At 38.4% G+C, this 18,674-nt stretch overlaps 1 protein-coding gene across 1 annotated transcript in view; it reads left to right on the top strand.

Moving 5' to 3' along the window:
- The window catches only part of CSMD3 (CUB and Sushi multiple domains 3), a gene marked incomplete at its 5' end in the record, with an annotated part of 537,637 nt that overhangs the window by 475,636 nt on the left and 43,327 nt on the right, over positions 1 to 18,674 (top strand). The window contains 4 exons of the mRNA XM_083360336.1: positions 3,080 to 3,252; positions 5,176 to 5,349; positions 10,465 to 10,638; positions 13,892 to 13,965. Of these exons, the coding sequence (XP_083216462.1) occupies positions 3,080 to 3,252; positions 5,176 to 5,349; positions 10,465 to 10,638; positions 13,892 to 13,965 (595 nt within the window). The remainder of the gene's footprint in view (positions 1 to 3,079; positions 3,253 to 5,175; positions 5,350 to 10,464; positions 10,639 to 13,891; positions 13,966 to 18,674) is intronic.

Genomic DNA, 18,674 nt, shown 5'->3' with positions numbered 1-18,674 from the left:
AGAAGAAAACAATAGAATAGGGAGGACCAGAGATCTTTTCAAGAAAATTGGACAGATGAAGCGAACGTTTAATGCAAAAATGGGCATGATAAAGGACCAAAATGGCAGGGACCTAACAGAGGCAGAAGAGATTAAGAAGAGGTGGCAAAATTACACAGAAGAACTATACAAGAATGAGCTTAATGTCCCTGATAATCACAATGAGGTGGTCACTGACCTCGAGCCAGACATCCTAGAATGTGAAGTGAAGTGGGCCTTAGAAAAGCTGAGCAACAACAAAGCTAGTGGAGGTGACAGTATTCCAGCTGAGCTATTCAAAATCTTAAAAGACAGTGCAGTAAAAGTGCTACACTCAATTTGCCAGCAAATTTGGAAAACTCAACAGTGGCCACAGGATTGGAAAAGATCAGTTTACATTCCAATTCCAAAGAAAGGCAGTGCCAAAGAATGTTCAAACTATCGCACCATTGCACTCATTTCTCATGCTAGTAAAGTCATGCTTAAAATCCTACAAGCTAGACTTCAGCAGTATGTGGATCGAGAACTACCAGAAGTACAGGCAGGATTTCGAAGAGGCAGAGGAACTAGAGATCAAATTGCCAACATACGCTGGATCATGGAGAAAGCTAGGGAGTTCCAGAAAAACGTCTACTTCTGCTTCATTGACTATGCTAAAGCCTTTGATTGTGTGGATCATAACAAACTGTGGCAAGTTCTTAAAGAGATGGGAGTACCAGACCATCTTATTTGTCTCTTGAGAAACCTATATGCGGGTCAAGAAGCAACAGTGAGAACTGGACATGGAACCACTGATTGGTTCAAAATTGGGAAAGGAGTCCGGCAAGGCTGTATACTGTCGCCCTGCCTATTTAACTTATATGCAGAGCACATCATGAGAAAGGCAGGGCTAGATGAATCAAAAGTTGGAATTAAGATTGCCGGAAGAAATATCAACAACCTAAGATACGCAGATGATACCACTCTAATGGCAGAAAGTGAAGAAGAACTAAAGAGCCTCTTGTTGTGGGTGAAGAAGGAGAGTGCAAAACTTGGGTTGAAACTTAAAATTAAGAAAACCAAGATCATGGCATCTGGCCCTCTCAATTCCTGGCAAATAGATGGGGAAGAAATGGAGGTAGTGACAGATTTTATTTTCCTGGGTTCCAAGATCACTGCAGATGGGGACTGTAGCCAAGAAATTAAAAGACGCTTGCTCCTGGGGAGGAAAGCCATGGCAAATCTAGACAGCACACTAAAAAACAGAGACATCACCCTGTCAACAAAAGTACGTATAGTCAAGGCTATGGTCTTCCCAGTAGCAATGTATGGCAGTGAAAGTTGGACCATAAGAAAGGCTGAGCGCCAAAGAATTGAGGCCTTTGAACTATGGTGCTGGAGAAGACTCCTGCGAGTCCCTTGGACTGCAAGGCGATCAAACCGGTCAGTCCTAGAGGAGATCAATCCTGACTTCTCTTTAGAAGGCCAGATCCTGAAGCTAAAACTCAAATACTTTGGCCACCTAATGAGAAGGAAGGACTCACTGGAGAAGAGCCTAATGCTGGGAAAGATCGAGGGCAATAGAAGAAGGGGACCACAGAGAATGAGGTGGCTGGATGGAGTCACTGAAGCAGTAGGCGTGAGCTTAAATGGACTCCAGAAGATGGTAGAGGACAGGAAGGCCTGGAGGAATGTTGTCCATAGGGTCGCGATGGGTCGGACGCGACTTCGCAGCTAACAACAACAACAATTCCTGGCCCCACTGATCTCATGCTACATGTGCACATTTGGGCTATTAATGTATACCTATCACTGGGTCTACCAGATTGAGATTTCCTGGAACCATTAGAAAAGGCTGCAACCTTTACCCACTTTCTCAATGAGTTGTTTTTTGGGTTGGAAGATTAAATATTTGTGTCCTTACATATTATGTCAAACACTAAGGTAAGGTCTCCTGAAATTGTTCAAGCAATCTCTAAAGTCCACAACTCACACAAATTTCTGTCTTTTGCTAAATAGAATTTTCTTCTCTTTTCAAGTCAGTATATAGTAGGTGGTATGCTAAGACAAAAAAAGAAGATCCTGTTTTATTGTCCCACCATCTTGATATAAAAGATGGTGGGCACGTAAGAGAGGACCATTTTGGTAGCAGCTGTTGGGAAACTGCCAGCTAGGCTGGAAGGAGGGGTAGAAGTCAAGCATGGACCTAGCTTAGAATCCTTGCAGAGCCACAAGAGGCATAAGCTTGACCTCCCCTTCCAGCCTACCTGGTAGTTTCCCAATAGCAGCAACTTGCTGCTGTGAATCAGTATCCAGAATCCTGCCATTTTATTATAAAACCATCTTGTCTTAATTCAAGCTTCACAAAGTTAGAAAAGTGGAAATGAAAGCTGGTATCCTAATTCCTTGACAAGTGGGTTCTGTAATTAGTAACAAATGTCACCTAATGTGATAATGTGATTTAAGGTGCTGGTACTTACCGTTAAAGCCCTTCATGGCCTAGGCCCGGGATATTTGCAGGACCGTCTGCTACCGGGGACGACTTCCCATTGCCCAGTGTGCTCACACAGAGAGGGCCTCCTCAGGGTGCCATTGGCCAGACAATGTCAGCTGGTGACCCCCAGGGGGAGGGCCTTCTCTGTGGGAGCACCAGCCCTTTGGAACCAACTCCCCCTTGAGCTTCGGATGGCCCCGGACCTCCGGTCCTTTCGCCGCGACCTCAAAACTTTTTTTCTTCCATCAGGCTGACCTGGATTGATGATGGGTTTTTAAATATGTTTTAATTTTTAACTGTGTAGTTAATTTATTTTGGGGCTGTTATTTAATTCTTTTTTAATTTTTGTATTGTTGTTTTTTATTGTTGTTAGCCACCCTGAGTCCTTCGGGAGATAGGGCGGCATATAAGTCCCAAAAATAAATAAATAAAATAAAATAAATAAACTCTGCTTGCTTATAAAGGCTGCCACACAAAGGAAGCTGCCATAGATATCACATTATAAAATTATTCTACATTGTTCACCTTCTAAAATTAACCTTTGTCATATTATTACATCTTCATTTTTTTCCCCTTTGTAGTAATCAGTTGTGGAGATCCAGGAATACCAGCCAATGGATTGAGATATGGGGATGATTATGTAGTTGGACAAAATGTTACTTATATGTGTCAACCTGGGTACACAATGGAAGCCAACAGTTCCAAAATTCGTACTTGCACTACTAATGGCACATGGAGTGGAATGCTGCCAACTTGTAAAGGTATTGCTTTGAAACTGAATAAATAGATGGATGGATGGATGGATGGATGGATGGATGGATGGATGGATGGAGAGAGAGAAAGAATGTAATGGCATTGAGGAATGACCTTGGAAGGGAGAGTCACAGCTAGATGAGCAGCTGGTTAAAAGGCATTTTAGGTCACCAAAGGAATGCAGATGTGGCAAACATCTCAGAAGGGTCCCTCCCTAATTTTGGGGGTTGTAAAGGCAATAAGGGTGAAATGTACTTTTAGACTTGCAAGGTTGATGTTGGGCTTGCAAAGTTGCCCAGACAGAAAGCCCAGACAGAATTCCACTTTATTCTAAGGTTACATTAACATAATCTTGCAAGTTTCAAAGTACATTTCTCCTCCCATCTACATTCCTTCTGTGGCTAAGCTGCCTTTTATCCAACCAATCTTCTGGCTGTGGTCTGACCAGTGTTTCCCAAGGTGATTCCCAAGTACCATTACAGAGAGATATGGTTTTACATCACCCTGTCAACAAAAGTGCGTATAGTCAAGGCTATGGTTTTCCCAGTTGCAATGTATGGCAGTGAAAGTTGGACCATAAAAAAGGCTGAGCGTCAAAGAATTGAGGCCTTTAACTGTGGTGCTGGAAAAGACTCCTGCAAGTCCCTTGGACTGCAAGGTGATCAAACCGGTCAGTCCTAGAGGAGATCAACCCTGACTGCTCTTTAGAAGACCAGATCCTGAAGCTAAAACTCAAATACTTTGGCCACCTAATGAGAAGGAAGGACTCACTGGAGAAGAGCCTAATGATGGGAAAGATTGAGGGCAATAGAAAAAGGGGATGACAGAGAATGAGGTGGCTGGATGGAGTCACTGAAGCAGTAGGCGTGAGCTTAAATGGACTCTAGAAGATGGTAGAGGACAGGAAGGCCTGGAGGAATGTTGTTCGTAGGGTTGTGATGGGTCGGACATGACTTCGCAGCTAACAACAACAACAGCAACAACAACAACAATAGTACCTTGGTGCTTGACTACTTAAAAAACTTATCAAATTTCACACTCAATGCATTTTGATGCAAAAATGTGGCCTGAGGGACAGCCACAGAGGGTGGTCCAAAAGTTGGCCATGCTGGGAAGGTTGCTACAAAAGGAAACAGGGAACAGCTGCAGAGGGTGGACAAGAATTTGGGCATGCTGGGAAGATCACTGACATAGGAAAAGAGTCAGATAAGAAGTCCTTCCTGGTCCCTTCATCCTTATTTCCTGAATATTCAGAATTATTTATTTTATTTATTTATTTTATTTTAATTCCATTTATATCCCGCCCTTCTCCAAAGACTCAGGGCGGCTTACAAGCTTAGCAGTAGCCTTTATTCTATGTATATGCCTGCTTATTAGGGCTTTCACACACACCCCAAGCGGCATTATATTATATTTATTTATTTATTTAATTATATCTAATTGCATCCTTACCAATATATATAGTATGTCCTTCATAATTCAAAGTGTTCTGCAGAGTAAGATAGAGATATGCTATTTCAGATGTGATTATAAAATTAACTTCTATTAACTTTTCATATCTTAACCTGTCTTTAGTATTGAAATTGTGATTATTTGTTTTCAGCTACTGGGTTATATATTTCAAAATAAAGAACTAAAGAAACAGTCCTTTTCAAGTGCTTTTTCTTATGTATGTGACTGCAAGTCCCATGATTCCCAGTCAAAATGACCACTGAAATAGCAAAAGGATGTGAAAATAAATGTTTCATAATATTTAAGCAAGGAAATATGATTTGAACTTTAAAGCAAAAAATAAAAAAATAAAAAAAAATCCAGCAACCATTTTTTCTAAAAAAAAAAAGTATAATTAGCACATATGGTTCTCCTACTCAGTATAGACACAGGGGACATTGCTGCAGCTGGTATGCTAATGACTCTAAATGTTGTTACAGCTGTTACCTGTCCAACTCCACCCCAGATTTCTAATGGAAAACAGGAAGGAATAAATTTTGATTGGGGATTTAGCATTAGTTATGTCTGTTCACCTGGCTATGAATTATCATTTCCTGCTGTTTTGACTTGTGTTGGGAACGGAACATGGAGTGGTGAAGTCCCACAGTGCTTACGTAAGTATTTTTTATATATATTTGCATTCCAGGCTAATAGTTGTTTCTATTCAATCTTAAAGGAAAACTAACAAAAGAAATACTGTAGATATATGCATAAAATAACTGGAATGTTTCCTCCACATACCCAGTGAGGTACTGTGGCTCAGTGGCTTAAAAGACACCAGAAAAGGTCTATGCTCTGATGGTTTGAGTCCCACCATTGCGTGACAGAGTGAGCTCCCATCAGCTCCTGTCAACCTAGTATTCAAAAGCATGCTACGTGCAAGTAGATAAATAGGTAACACTTCAGTGGGAAGGCAACAGTAGTCATGTTTCACTGAACACACTGCATTGTGGCATGCTGGTCACATCATCGTGGAAATGTCTTTGAACAGCACTGGCTCAATGGCCTAAAGAAATGGAGATGAGCATTGCCCCTTAAAGTCTGCTACAAGAAGTGAAGTAAAACCCAGAGGGACTCCTTTATCTTTACCACATACTCAAATCCAACAGAACTGCAAGGTCCTTTAATATCCATTACAAAATAAGGGGCAAATTGCACTGACCACCCAAGTGCTTGTGATCTCTTTCATCTTTGCATTCTAGCCTCCATTCCCCCCTTAAAGATCTTAACTCCAATTAAACAGTTTATTCATGCAATTGTCAGCTGAAGCAACAATTAACTGGTTCTGGTTGTTTCTTTGTTGATTTTTGTTTCTTAAAGTCAGTATTGACTTTGGGCAATTACCTGTAGTTTTCTTGGCAAGATTTTTTTCAACTGGCTTGCCATTACCTTTTTCCTAGGTTTAAGGGAGAATGACTGGCTCAAAATTATCCATTTGGTTTCATGCCTAAGGCAAGACTAAAACGTACGGTATCCTGGTATTTAGCTTTGGGCCTGGACCACTACACCAAATTGAGGGGAAAAGTCCCAATTTTCATGAATAATGTAATCAAAAGATGAATTTTCTAGTGACTGCTATTACTACAGAAACACTTTGTTGATATTTTGATACACCCTTATTTTTCTGAATGTTCAACACTGCATCATATTTAAAATTATCTTAAATTTTGATGTGCAGATAATAGGCATGCTGATTTGTTCTGACTAGTCAGAACTAAACAAGCCTGTGATCATTCAGGAAAAAAAAAACACCTTTGTGGCCATGAGACTTTTTCTAGTCTCAAGATAGTCCTTCTGGGGAAAAAAAAGGATACGGTTTAGGGTGATATTTTATCTTAATTAGTGAAGGAGAAAACAATCACTCATATCCCTAGTTTGTGTGAAATTGTAGAAGAAGGAATATTTTGTCTCATACAATACTTGAAATACCTAAAGCAAGTTTGTCAAACTTGACAAAAATATCAAAAAGAACTAATTTGAATGTAGATGTTTTAACCAGGCAAAAACCTAGATATTTTTTATTGTGGCTGACATTTGTAATGGCTAAGTCTGTCAGGGATACAGAAGAAACTCCAGCTGGTCTCTCTGACAATTGGACTTTTGTTCCAGTATTATATTAAATTACTGATTTATGCAGAAGTTTTTCTTAGCATAAAATTGGTGACACTGATGGATTTTGCATAGCTGCAGATTTCATTACAATAACTAATGTATGCTGACTTTTTACAGAACATTTTGTGAATATTTATTTTTGCTGTTGAAAAAAAAGTATTAGATTTTTAACAGAGTAAATTAAATGGATTATCAAAGGGGAGATGAATGATTCTTCTTGTTTCATAGTAAAGAAAAAACTTCACAAATAAAAATTGAATAAAATTATAATGTTTTCACATTCAAAATTTCAATGGTACTATATAATGTAGAAATGTTGCATTTTGGTTAATGGATTAAAACCCATTTACTCAACAGATTCACAAATCTTGATCATTTTCCTAAATCTTGTAATCTTTTCCAATTGCTTCAAGATCTTCCTATTTGATATGATTTGTGATGGCAAGAAGATTAGATCTTTTGAGGGTTTAAAGCTCTTTCGTGTTTTAGTTATTACAATAATAAGTGTTTATACAGTCTGTTAGTGAGCTGAGGTCATATTTCATTGCACCTTATTGGCAGTTATTTTTTTTATAGTTGGAATTGCAAGCAAAATGTGCTTGTGGTGGCTGAATCATGGGATCATTAATTAACAGAGCAGAAGGAAAAGCTCTGTTTGACCAGATAAAGGAGGAGGAGAACATTGAAGTATGAAATTATAAGATGGAGAAAGCAGAAAGCTTGACCTCTGAATTCATTTCTCAAACTGTCCAAAACGCTTCTTCTACACTTGATCAAATATTAAGATTTTTCAGTCTGTGTTTTCACAGCCACAATAGTTGTACAATTGTTTCACAAACATGCCCACCACCAAGACTTCAAGAGCAACACTAGGACTTTGCTAATCACTCATGCCTTGATCACCTAGTGGCTTGACTACTGCAATGCACTCCACATGGGGCTAGGCAATGGTGGTCCTGTCTCAGTGTCTCCATGTAACACCTCTACTTCATGAGCTGTGTTAGTTTCCAGTGTGTTTCCAGGTGCAATTCTAAGTACTGGTCATTACCTCTTAGCATAGGCCTGATTACTTGAAGATTCCTTCTATTAAACAACAGTAAATTGGGGCTGTTGGAATCTCAAGCAGAACTATAAAAAAAGTTGGCTTCCATGATCCTGATAGATTCCTGAAGCCACCTTTTCTGTAGTTCTGCCTGAGATTCCAACAGTCCCATTCTACTGATGTATGCAAGGATTCTGAATTGGTCTGTCATGATTGAATCACCCTTTTCTTTTTCTTTTTCTCTGTCCTGTCTGAGTTTCTTTTTTTTTTTAATCACTGGCATCTCTGTTCTTTTTTTGTATTCTTTTGTTCTACATGTTATTAACAATTTGCAAATTTATCAGACTCACTGGGAGTCAGATGATGTATAAATGGTTTGTCGCAGAATGCATTGGCATTTTTGTTTACTATCGAGTCCTCCCCAAGGACCTGGGATAGGCAGATGTGGATGGTTTATGGTGTTAGAGGCATCATCACAGAATGTAAAACTGCCTTTTGCAATTGACTGATGGTGAATTTGCCAATGCTTAATGTTCAAGTGGTGTTGGGACTGCACCCATGGCAGCTGTTATTACTGTTATTACCTTTGCCACAGTTGTTAATGATTATTATTAATTAATATATTTCAGAAGTGAAGTGGTTAAAGAATTCCTCATCCCACCCTACATACTGCAATTTTTCTCCAAAATATGTCTTTGTTTGTTATAACATCTGGAATATGGGAGCAAGTATGGAATAGCAAAAGTCGAGAGGGAGAAATATTTATGTAATTTACAACTGAAGGAATATGCCATTGTATTATCCTTTCCCCCTCTCCAGTTATCAACCAAAATCATTATTTTGGTCTTGGTCACTAGTAGGAAGACTTTAAATTACAACTGTAAAATTTGCCATTAGATTTACATAAAAACAGTTAGATTTTAGAATAGAATTATTCTACTTAAATCTAATTGTTGCATTAATATCTTGCCTTTTGGGGAGGATCTTGAAATAATGCAGATGCTAGCCTTTGCAGATTATGACTCCTTTAGAAGAACTCCATGAGATAGGATGGGTTGAGAGACATAATAAGGGGTCAAAGTCTTCAACTATGTTCTGCAGTGAATTCAAACTTGGCCCTTGTCAAACCCAGGGCCAATATTTTAACTACAATACCACATTGACCTTAGTATAATCTGAGTCTTGTTTTCAATTTCACTCATACTGTATTCACTGAGAATGTCACTTCCTCTTGTCAGTTGACTCACCACTGTGAAATAAGAGCATAGAACTTTTTCATAGAATATTTTATTTTTCCCTTTTAATCTACTATGTATCAATGATTTTAGATGTAATAAAACAACCCATTTAGAGAGAGAGATAGAATAGGTTAGTGGTGCATATCAAAACTATGAACAAGATTCTCAGGGATATTTCAGATGAAGAGTGCATATTCAGTTTTATGGGAAGAAGTCTTAACTATCATATCTGTAGGTGCTTCCTACATTATGGTAGCTAATGCAAGTGAAATAAAACCACTTTGATCACTATCATATAAATGAGCACTGGAATGGGTGGCTATGTAAATCAATGCATTAAATAAATGAATAGGCCAAATTTTGCTCTCATTTATATTTAAAAGATTCAACATTGTGTGCTACCTTAGTTTTAATGTTATCTTTTACTGCAGTGAAATTTGTAGAGGTATTCTTTGGAAAGGGACACATTAATGAAACAAATAAATATAATTGTATCCCCAGATATTCTAATCAAATGTTATCTCTTTTACATTACTGCAAAATTAGGGATAATATGCCTGAATTGGACTATGTCTTCAGCCATGTTTTAGGCCTACCTTCTCAGTTTTATCAAATCCAGTACAATCTTCCCAGTTAATGTTAAGTGACATAAAACAGATGCCTGATTAATTTTCTTTTGTACTTACAGTTAAAATGTTGTTGAAAATAACAAATATAAGTACTGCTGACAAGGAAGACCCCATGACTTATTCTCTATTACAAAGAGTAGCATTTTCTCTGCACAGTTTCCAAGGTCTGAGGGGAGAACAAGACTGATGTGCATTGCCATGATGTCTAGTTTCTATGGTTACATACTCAAAGAATTACTAAGCATCCAATAATAGAAAGTGGCTAGAGAAAGGCTGGAGAATATCAATGCATGATGTAATTCCTCCAGATATTCTCTTATTAAAGCAATAATCAAATAGTAAAAAAAAACCTGTGTGATATTTGTTTAAGAAATGTTTTAAATATTTTCTTGAAAGTCTCTGCCCTTGTTAATACAGTTGACAATGAAATAAAAGAATGTTGGACCTTCTGCATATTGACTATTAGCTTTTGATATTTACACAGGGAAAAAAAAACAAGTAAGATTTAGCCCTTTCTATCTTAAGAATATGATTTATATTTATACCTTCTGTAGGTATATAAGTACACACTGCAGTTCCATTTCTTATTTTAGAGCAGATTTTTTATGATTATAAAAGTCTTTAAGCTTTCTGTTTTTTCACCACATGCAAGTATATCCCTCTAATAAGAAACGTCAATATATTTTCCACATATTTCTTTTTCTACAGCAAAGTTTTGCGGTGACCCAGGAGTACCTGCTCAAGGCAAACGGGAAGGCAAAAGCTTTATTTATCAGTCAGAAGTCTCTTTCAGTTGTAATCCTCCATTTGTGCTGGTTGGTTCCAGCACTCGCATATGTCAAGCAGATGGTACATGGAGTGGATCATCTCCCCGTTGTATAGGTATGGTGGCATCTTTCCTAATTGGTAGCTTGCTATATTGGGGTGTTGTTGTTTTTTTTAAAAAAATACAACAGTGCTTAAGTTGTGTGGACTTCAATTGCTAGAATTCTCTGTTCACATGTGCTGTCCTGCTCAGTCTAAATGCAAACAGAACAGTGTTTTAGTAGATTTATTAATGTTCCACAACAATTCCATTTACCAAAACCCCAGAACTAGCCCAGGCAAAAGCAGACCAATGCTAGTCTACAGAAACAAAGTTTCCCAAACAAGACAAATATACCAGGCAAAATTAAATCTACAACACAAGAGGATTCAATAGAAAAGAAAAGTCCAGAGTTCACAAGACACAAACCAAAGTCAAGTCATGGTGTCAATTAAAAGCTAGGCAGGAATCACAATGGCCAGGAAACACACAGCTAGAAAATGAACATGTTCCCATCATTGTCTTCAACTCTATTATGCTAAATAGCCAGCTTCTGGTGGAGCCCATCAAGAGGGACAAGGCTGCCTTCTCACAAATAATTGGGATGACCTTCGCTGTATCTGCCTTTTCTCTGCCCTACATGTTCTTGATCTGGTGCAGAAAGCAAATCCTCATCATAATCACTAATCAGATGCAGTTGCATGCTTCCTACTTGAAATTTCAGGGGTTGTCCTGCTACAGCTGTGCTTTAGCCAAATCACTCTCAGCCAGCTGCTTGGAACCACTGACCAACTCCAATTCTGTTGTGCCTGGGACTGGTTCATCCTCCTCCAAACTGACATCTGGAGAAGTATCTGTAGATGCATCTGGGGGAGTCATCCGACCATGATGCTGGTTTTAGAATTCTAGAAGTTGTAGCCCACATGTTTTAAAATGGCCCCAATTAAAAATAATGCTTTACAGTCTTTCCTTACAATGCAATCTTAAATAGTCATATGCTACTGTATTCTCAGGGGTTCATTGTTTAAGTGGATGTAGGATTGCAACTAGACAATTGTTTTCATCAAGCACCTTTGTATAAGTAGTAGTCCTTTAACACGCATTTGCTTAGTGACTGTTAAAAGTTACAATAGACTTCCCAGAGTTACTTTTAACCCACTGCAGTCTTGTACTGCTTGGCAACCAGCTTGCATTTACAACCCTTTGCAGTATCCCCTGGTTTTGTGACCATAATTTTGTGGCATTTTGTTTCCTGGTTTCCAATGTTTACTTCCTGTTTCTGACAAAAAAAACAACATTGGACATAAAGGATTCACTTAACAACTGGGCATTTACTTAATGACTGAGGCATTTGCTTGATGACCTGTCATTAAGCAAAGAGGGGAGTTGCTTAATGACTGAGGGGGAAAACTGTAAAATTGGTCACATGGTATGCCATTTAATGACTGCCATGACTTATGACCAGTCTGAATTATAGTTATAAGTCAAGAACTATGTATACAGTAAAAAATCCATTCCCGCCCTCCCATGTAAATAGTTTTGGAGCCATTCTGCATTGCTGAAAGGACTCTTAGTGTGGTTTTTTAATGATAGGAGATCTATAATTCAACAGGCTAAAAGTATTCAATACTCCAAATAACAGAAAGTTTGTACTACACATGTGTTCTGGGTTCTAGAGTGGGATATTTTTTATTTTAAAAAATTCAAGCTACAAAGATGAATTATGAAACTTAGAAATCTGTATGTGAGTGATTTCTATTGCCTTACTATACTCCATTACTGCTCAATTTCTATTACAAAACTGCATTGTGTAGTAATGCTATTATATACAGTACTGGTAACAGTGTTTTCTTCTTAAAATACTATTCTGCCTTAATTCTTATCTCTGAAATTTCTTGTGTCTTTTTTCTACTCTGGTACTGGCCAGCATGTAGAATACTTTCAATTTTTACTTTCAAATACATTGTACTTTTATATTTTTACTTATCCTTAACACACTTCTGTTTTTGCTGTGGTTGTTCTCATTTGGACCACTTACTCCCTTTGAAGGAAAAACATCTCTCCTTTTTTTAAAAGAAAAAAAATTGGCTGCTTTACTCTGTTTGCTGGTGGTTGCAGAACTTCCAAAACACACGTCTCCTCTCACACTTGTTTCAAGGTTGAAGCAGTATTAGCAACTCTGCCTTGCTGACACTGGTGACAGAGCCCAGATAGGAGCACAGGTGCATGCAATTTTTCTAAGCATCCTGCTCTTCCATAACATATAACAGGATATATAATTGCATCTTCAGTGCAAAATTGCAATCTTACCAAGGAACAGGTTCTTATGCACTGTGGCATTTAGAATGGAATACAAATTTGGTAATGCTTAAAACAGCTCCACTGAAATCAGATTATGACTAATAATTTGTGACTAACCTAAGCCCCAGTTAGTGAATTCATTCTAAGAGGACTGCAGGGATATCCATTATATTGATTATAGGGCCTCTGTATACTATGAAAAGATTTTTATATAAATTGTTCCTTGTGGACATTCAAGCAGGGAGGGAAAGTTACCATTGGAGATGCAGAATTTGGCCTCTTATCCTTTTAGCATTGCATAGCTTTATTGCAGGGGTATCAAACTGCAGGCCTATGGGCTGGATGTGTCACGCGGAAGCCGTGCCCACCCCATTGCCAGCAATGGCAAAACCGTCCCAATACGTTGTGCAATGTCACGTGATGTCATGAGTTTGACATGTCTGCTTTATTGGGGCAATTTTCACAAACCAATAAATAAGCTTGTCAATCGGAAGGTCGGCAGTTTGGCGGGTCGAATCCTGAGTGCCGCGTAACAGAGTGAGCGCCTGTTACTCATCCCAGCTTCTGCCAACCTAGCTGTTCGAAAGCACATAAAAATGCAAGTAGAAAAATAGGGACCACTACGGTGGGAAGGTAACAGCATTCCGTGTGCCTTTGGCATCTAGTCATGCCAGCCACATGACCACAGAGACGTACTCAGACAAGCATTGGCTCTTCAGCTTTGAAACAGAGATGAGCACTGGCCCCTAGAGTCGGAAACGACCCAGCACGCATGTGTGGGGGAACCTTTACCTTTTATGAAAGATAAGGACACAGGAATCAAAGGGTAAAGCATTTGTGTTCAAATTTAAGCAGCATTCTAAACCTTACATCAATACTTTACGAAATATAAGTTTCAATATTCAAACTCATTGAAATGTTGGCACTTCCAAAAATTGTTTGGAAACATTTGGGTATAAATGGATGTAACTTTTTTTTAAAAAAACCTCTTTTTTCACAAACTTTTTATTTTTTTATTTTTGGACAAAGAACCTACACGGACAGCCTGTGAAAACCCCGGTGTTCCACGTCATGGATCACAAAACAATACCTTTGGTTACCAGGTAGATGTTCTAATTTTTATTGAATAGGGAAGAGAGATAACTTCCTTATCTCTCTTGAGTATAACTCAAGCTTCATTATTGAATTTTATTGTATTCTTTCGGTATCCAAATAGTTATTATCATTAGTGTCATCACTAAAAACCACAGACTAAAGCTGCATATTTCCTATTTATTTTAATAAATTAAAGGTGGAATTCTAAGCATACTCACAGGGCAGCAAATTCCAAATAAAATTGAACACACACACACATACAGACACAAGCACATGTTGAGAGAGAAAGAGAAATGCATTTTGTATTGAGAAAAAAGTTGAAGTACAAAGGAAGAAAATTTATTCAATGAAAATCACTATCACCTGGATTTTTCAGGTTAATTGAAATATTTTATTTCTAATTTAAATTTTGTATATCTAAACATTTTAGAAAGAACTCAAGCTATCCAAATAGCAACATATTAAACCAACAGCAATAGTTCCAATTATCAAGGGAACAGTAATAATAGTTTCAAATACTTCAGGACAGTATTACTGTTAAGGTGAGAATATTTTATTACATTCGGTAGATTTTCCAGTCCTGGTTAGATATAATATGATTCTACAGCATTGTTTGCTGCTATCTTTTTTGGTAATTGAGTTCAATCTCATGAATAAGCTCCATTCATTTCAACAGTTTTTCTCCTGGAGAAACCTGTAAAAGATTACAATCTAAATAAAGTAAATATATTTTTCTACTCATACATGAATAAGATTGCAATTATTACTTTATCAAAATAATAAAATGCTGTATAATAAAGTTCACTTTGCTCTGAAGCTAATTCAATATAGGAATTAGTAAAATAGGAATAAATAGAATTATATGATTTTATAGTGTATAATTTTCCAAGGACTATTTTGCACTGAGAACAATGCTTGAATGCAATAGCAGTAATGTCTTGGGAGGCTTTAAAAATACAGTCAAGGTCTGGGGAGGGGATTCTGGCATTTATTCCAGACAGATTTGAAAGATAGGTTTAGAATTAAAGACTGGGATTCTAAACACAGTAGGATCTAAGCCCCATTAACCATAATGTGACATACAGTAGTTCCAAATAAGCATGCATAGTTTTTGTAGTTTCTTCGTCTATGAAAAAAAAAAAAACTTCTAGCAGCATTTGCAAGATGACGAAAACAGTAATGTTCAGCCCAAAGGAACTGAAATAGAGATATATATCCTGTCGGAACACTGCAAAAAAAATGCCAAGGGGAGAAATAAAGGAATTGCAGAACAGTAAAAGAAATAAAGAGTTCCTGGTGACTTCAATAATATTGTTCCATCTTTTCAAGTATTTTTCCCTGGCAATAAAGGGTTATTTTTTTAAAAAAATAATAATTAATAAATCAGGGTTGAATCAGTAGAATGACTTTTTTATTTTAAATAGGAGAAAATATATGTGGGTCAGGGTTGAAATTTGAAGTCTTTATTCTTCTCCAAGCTTGGTTGTTTGCTTGCAGATATTAGGTAACATCAGTGTGGTTAGGTAACATCATCAGTGCTAGTGAGTGTCGTTTTCTACTTGGTAGTTACTTGATTAGGATATTGTTTTCGGCTTGTTTGTCTGGTATTAATCCCTGATTAATATTGGTTGATGGAGAGATTCTGTTCTGGTCTTTTTCTTTCCTTCTTAGCTTTTTATTGTCTCTCTTGAATGATATGCAAATGTGATAGCTTATTTGGCTGAATATCAAGCTTCCAAGAATTCCAAGAATTTTGAATTTAGCTTGGTCTAGGATGCTCAGAATTTCCCAGTGGAAGCTATGGTTGAGTCTGTCAATGTGATGTGAGGTTAAGGAGTTTTCAGGTCATCTGACTATTAGTCTTCTGCTTGTCTGTCCTAATAGTGGCTAATACAGTCCTTACATTGTATGTTGTAGATGACTCCTGTTTTTACTTTTGGTGATATTGGACCTTTTGGTTTAAATAGGATGACTTGGAGGATTTTAGTTGGTTTGTGTCCTACAGTGATGCCAGATAGTTGTAAGAGTCTGTTAGTTGTTTTTAGATGTTGTTAGTATGTGGCTGTGTTATGCTTTACATTCTGTTAGTTCTGCTGTAGTGGGTTTATAAAGTTGTGTGGGTTTTTGTCAGAACATGTTGATCAGAACATAGGTTGTCAGTTAACTTGTTCTAGTGCTTCAGGTTGCTGTAGCCCTATCAAACAACCCCACCAATAGTGCAACCCCCACCAGCAATGCAACCAAAAAGAAACAATACCCCCACTAACAGTGACAGATCAAGTGACTCTATATAAACAGAGAGCAATTTCCACCCTCACTAGCCTTGACGATGTTCCCATTTGGTTACCTAAAAGTTGATGTTACCTAATTGAGTTACCTAATTGGATAATGGTGAGGGATGCAGTGGCTCAGTGGGTTAGGACACTGAGCTGGTTGATCAGAAGATCAGCAGTTTGGTGGGTCGAATCCCCAGTGCTGCGTAACAGAGTGAGCTCCTGTTACTTGTCCCAGCTTCTGCCAACCTAGCAGTTCGAAAGCATGTAAAAATGCAAGTAGAAAAATAGGGACCACTACAGTGGGAAGGTAACAGCGTTCTGTGCACCTTTGGCGTCTAGTCAAGCCGGCCACATGACCACGGAGACATCCTTGGACAAGTGCTGGCTCTTCGGCTTTGAAACGGAGATGAGCACCGGCCCCTAGAGTTGGAAACAACTAGCATGCATGTGTGGGGGAACCTTTACCTTTACCTTTTTAATTGGATAATGAAACATCTGCAAACAAACTATCAAGTTCAGAGAGCACCAAGGACTTCATTTTATGGTTTAATCTTCCATTTTCCCTCCACAAAACAAAAACAAACATCTAGCCTGTTCAAAGCCCCCAGATCTCTTTGAAACAAAAGCAGATAATCTCATATTTAGCCTACACTGCTATGTAATTGGAGGGGGCAGGACATTTTTAACCATTGGGCCTTGCTTTGATATGCCACTGGGAGGGAGGGAGGGAGGGAGGGAGGGAGGAAGGAAGGAAGGAAGGAAGGAAGGAAGGAAGGAAGGATCCAATCTCTATGTAAAGACAGATAATGGAAGAAAGAACTAGTGATAGGCAGAGCTTCTAGAAGTATAGCTTAGCTTAAAGCTGGCCCAGCTCACTATGTTCCTTGGCCTCCTGAAGCACAATTTTCACGAGACAGTTCAAAATGAATTCTTTAAAGTGGTTGCTGAGCCATTTCCTTACCCATAAACATCGTCCTAAGTTTATTGGCTTTAAAAACTGCTATCCTCTTACATTTAGTCTTTGATCATTTTTAATGAGATTTGCTTTCCAATCAACATTTTAACAGCATATCCATGGGCTTGCTCCATTCCACCACAGTAGAAGGTTTTACCCTAAAGGCAGCATTGACATTATTCCTGAAGAAAAGGTCACATTTGTAACTTGCGGGCAGTAAGAAAATGAGAAGCACTGCCCTGAACAAAAAATACGGCTTCTCCAGTATTTATAGTTAATACTAGTAAAATTATAGTTTTTATCTATATACTTGCTTGGTTACTAGCTCTCTTTTTCAATTTGATCTGTGGGAAATAAATAAGACAGTACCAAATTGCAACCATTACCTTTAATGACTTCTCCAACATGTCTACTGCTTTGTTATATCATAAATCTTTCCAAAAAAGCTGCATTCGTTTTATAAAGGCAAACTAAACATTTTTTGCCAACTTCCTCTGCAAGCTTTAGAAGATTATTTTCCTAAAATGAACTCTTAAGACTTGAGATATATGTGTAGAAATGTTGCTGATAACACGTGAAAATTGTTTGTAGAACCAGCAACTATTATTGGGCAGCACAGAATGTAACTGAAATAATAGGAATCTATTTAGATAATCTGTCATACATGCAAAGGATTTAACTCTACTTCTTTGTAGTTTATTTTGTGGCATGTTTGCATGAATGTCAATTCAGCATTTATGTGTGTATTAATTCTGAAAGATTCCCAGGCACAGTCTGAAATCAGAAATAAAAATAGATCCATTATATTTATTTATTTATTTATTTATTTATTTATTTATTTATTAGTTTTTATAAACCGCCCTTCTCCCGAGGGACTCGGGGCGGTGTACAGAGGAAGGAATGTATACAGATTGAACAATAAAAATAATAAGAAACACTAATGAAAACAAACTGGGACCCCAATTAACGCTATCATGCCAGGCCGGACTGCTGGAACAGGAAAGTTTTTAAGTCGCGACGGAAGGTACGGAGGTCAGGGGCCATCCGGATTTCGGTTGGTAAGCTGTTCCAGAGGGCTGGCGCACCCACTGAGAATGCCCTCCCCCTGGGGGCCACCAGCCGACATTCCTTGAGCGGTGGCACCCTGAGGAGGCCCTCTCTGTGGGAGCGCACAGGACGGTGGGGTGCTGACATTGGCAGAAGGTGCTCCCGTAGGTAGTCCGGACCCATGCCATGTAGGGCTTTGTATGTCATTGTTAGCACCTTGAACTTCACACGGAAGGCAACCGGAAGCCAGTGCAGCGCACGGAGGAGAGGTGTGATATGGGAGTATCGGGAGGCTCCCAAGAGTGTCCGTGCCGCCGCACTTTGCACCAGTTGAAGCTTCCGAGTGGATCTCAAGGGCAGCCCCATGTAGAGAGCGTTACAATAGTCTAGGCGAGAGGTCACAAGGGCATGGGTGACTGTACGTAAGGAATCCAGGTCC

Source organism: Vipera ursinii, assembly GCF_947247035.1.
Source record: "Vipera ursinii genome assembly, chromosome: 3".
In the NCBI taxonomy this organism is placed as follows: domain Eukaryota; kingdom Metazoa; phylum Chordata; class Lepidosauria; order Squamata; family Viperidae; genus Vipera; species Vipera ursinii.
The sequence above is the reverse complement of the archived record's forward strand: the minus strand, read 5'-3'. Positions and strand labels throughout refer to the sequence as shown.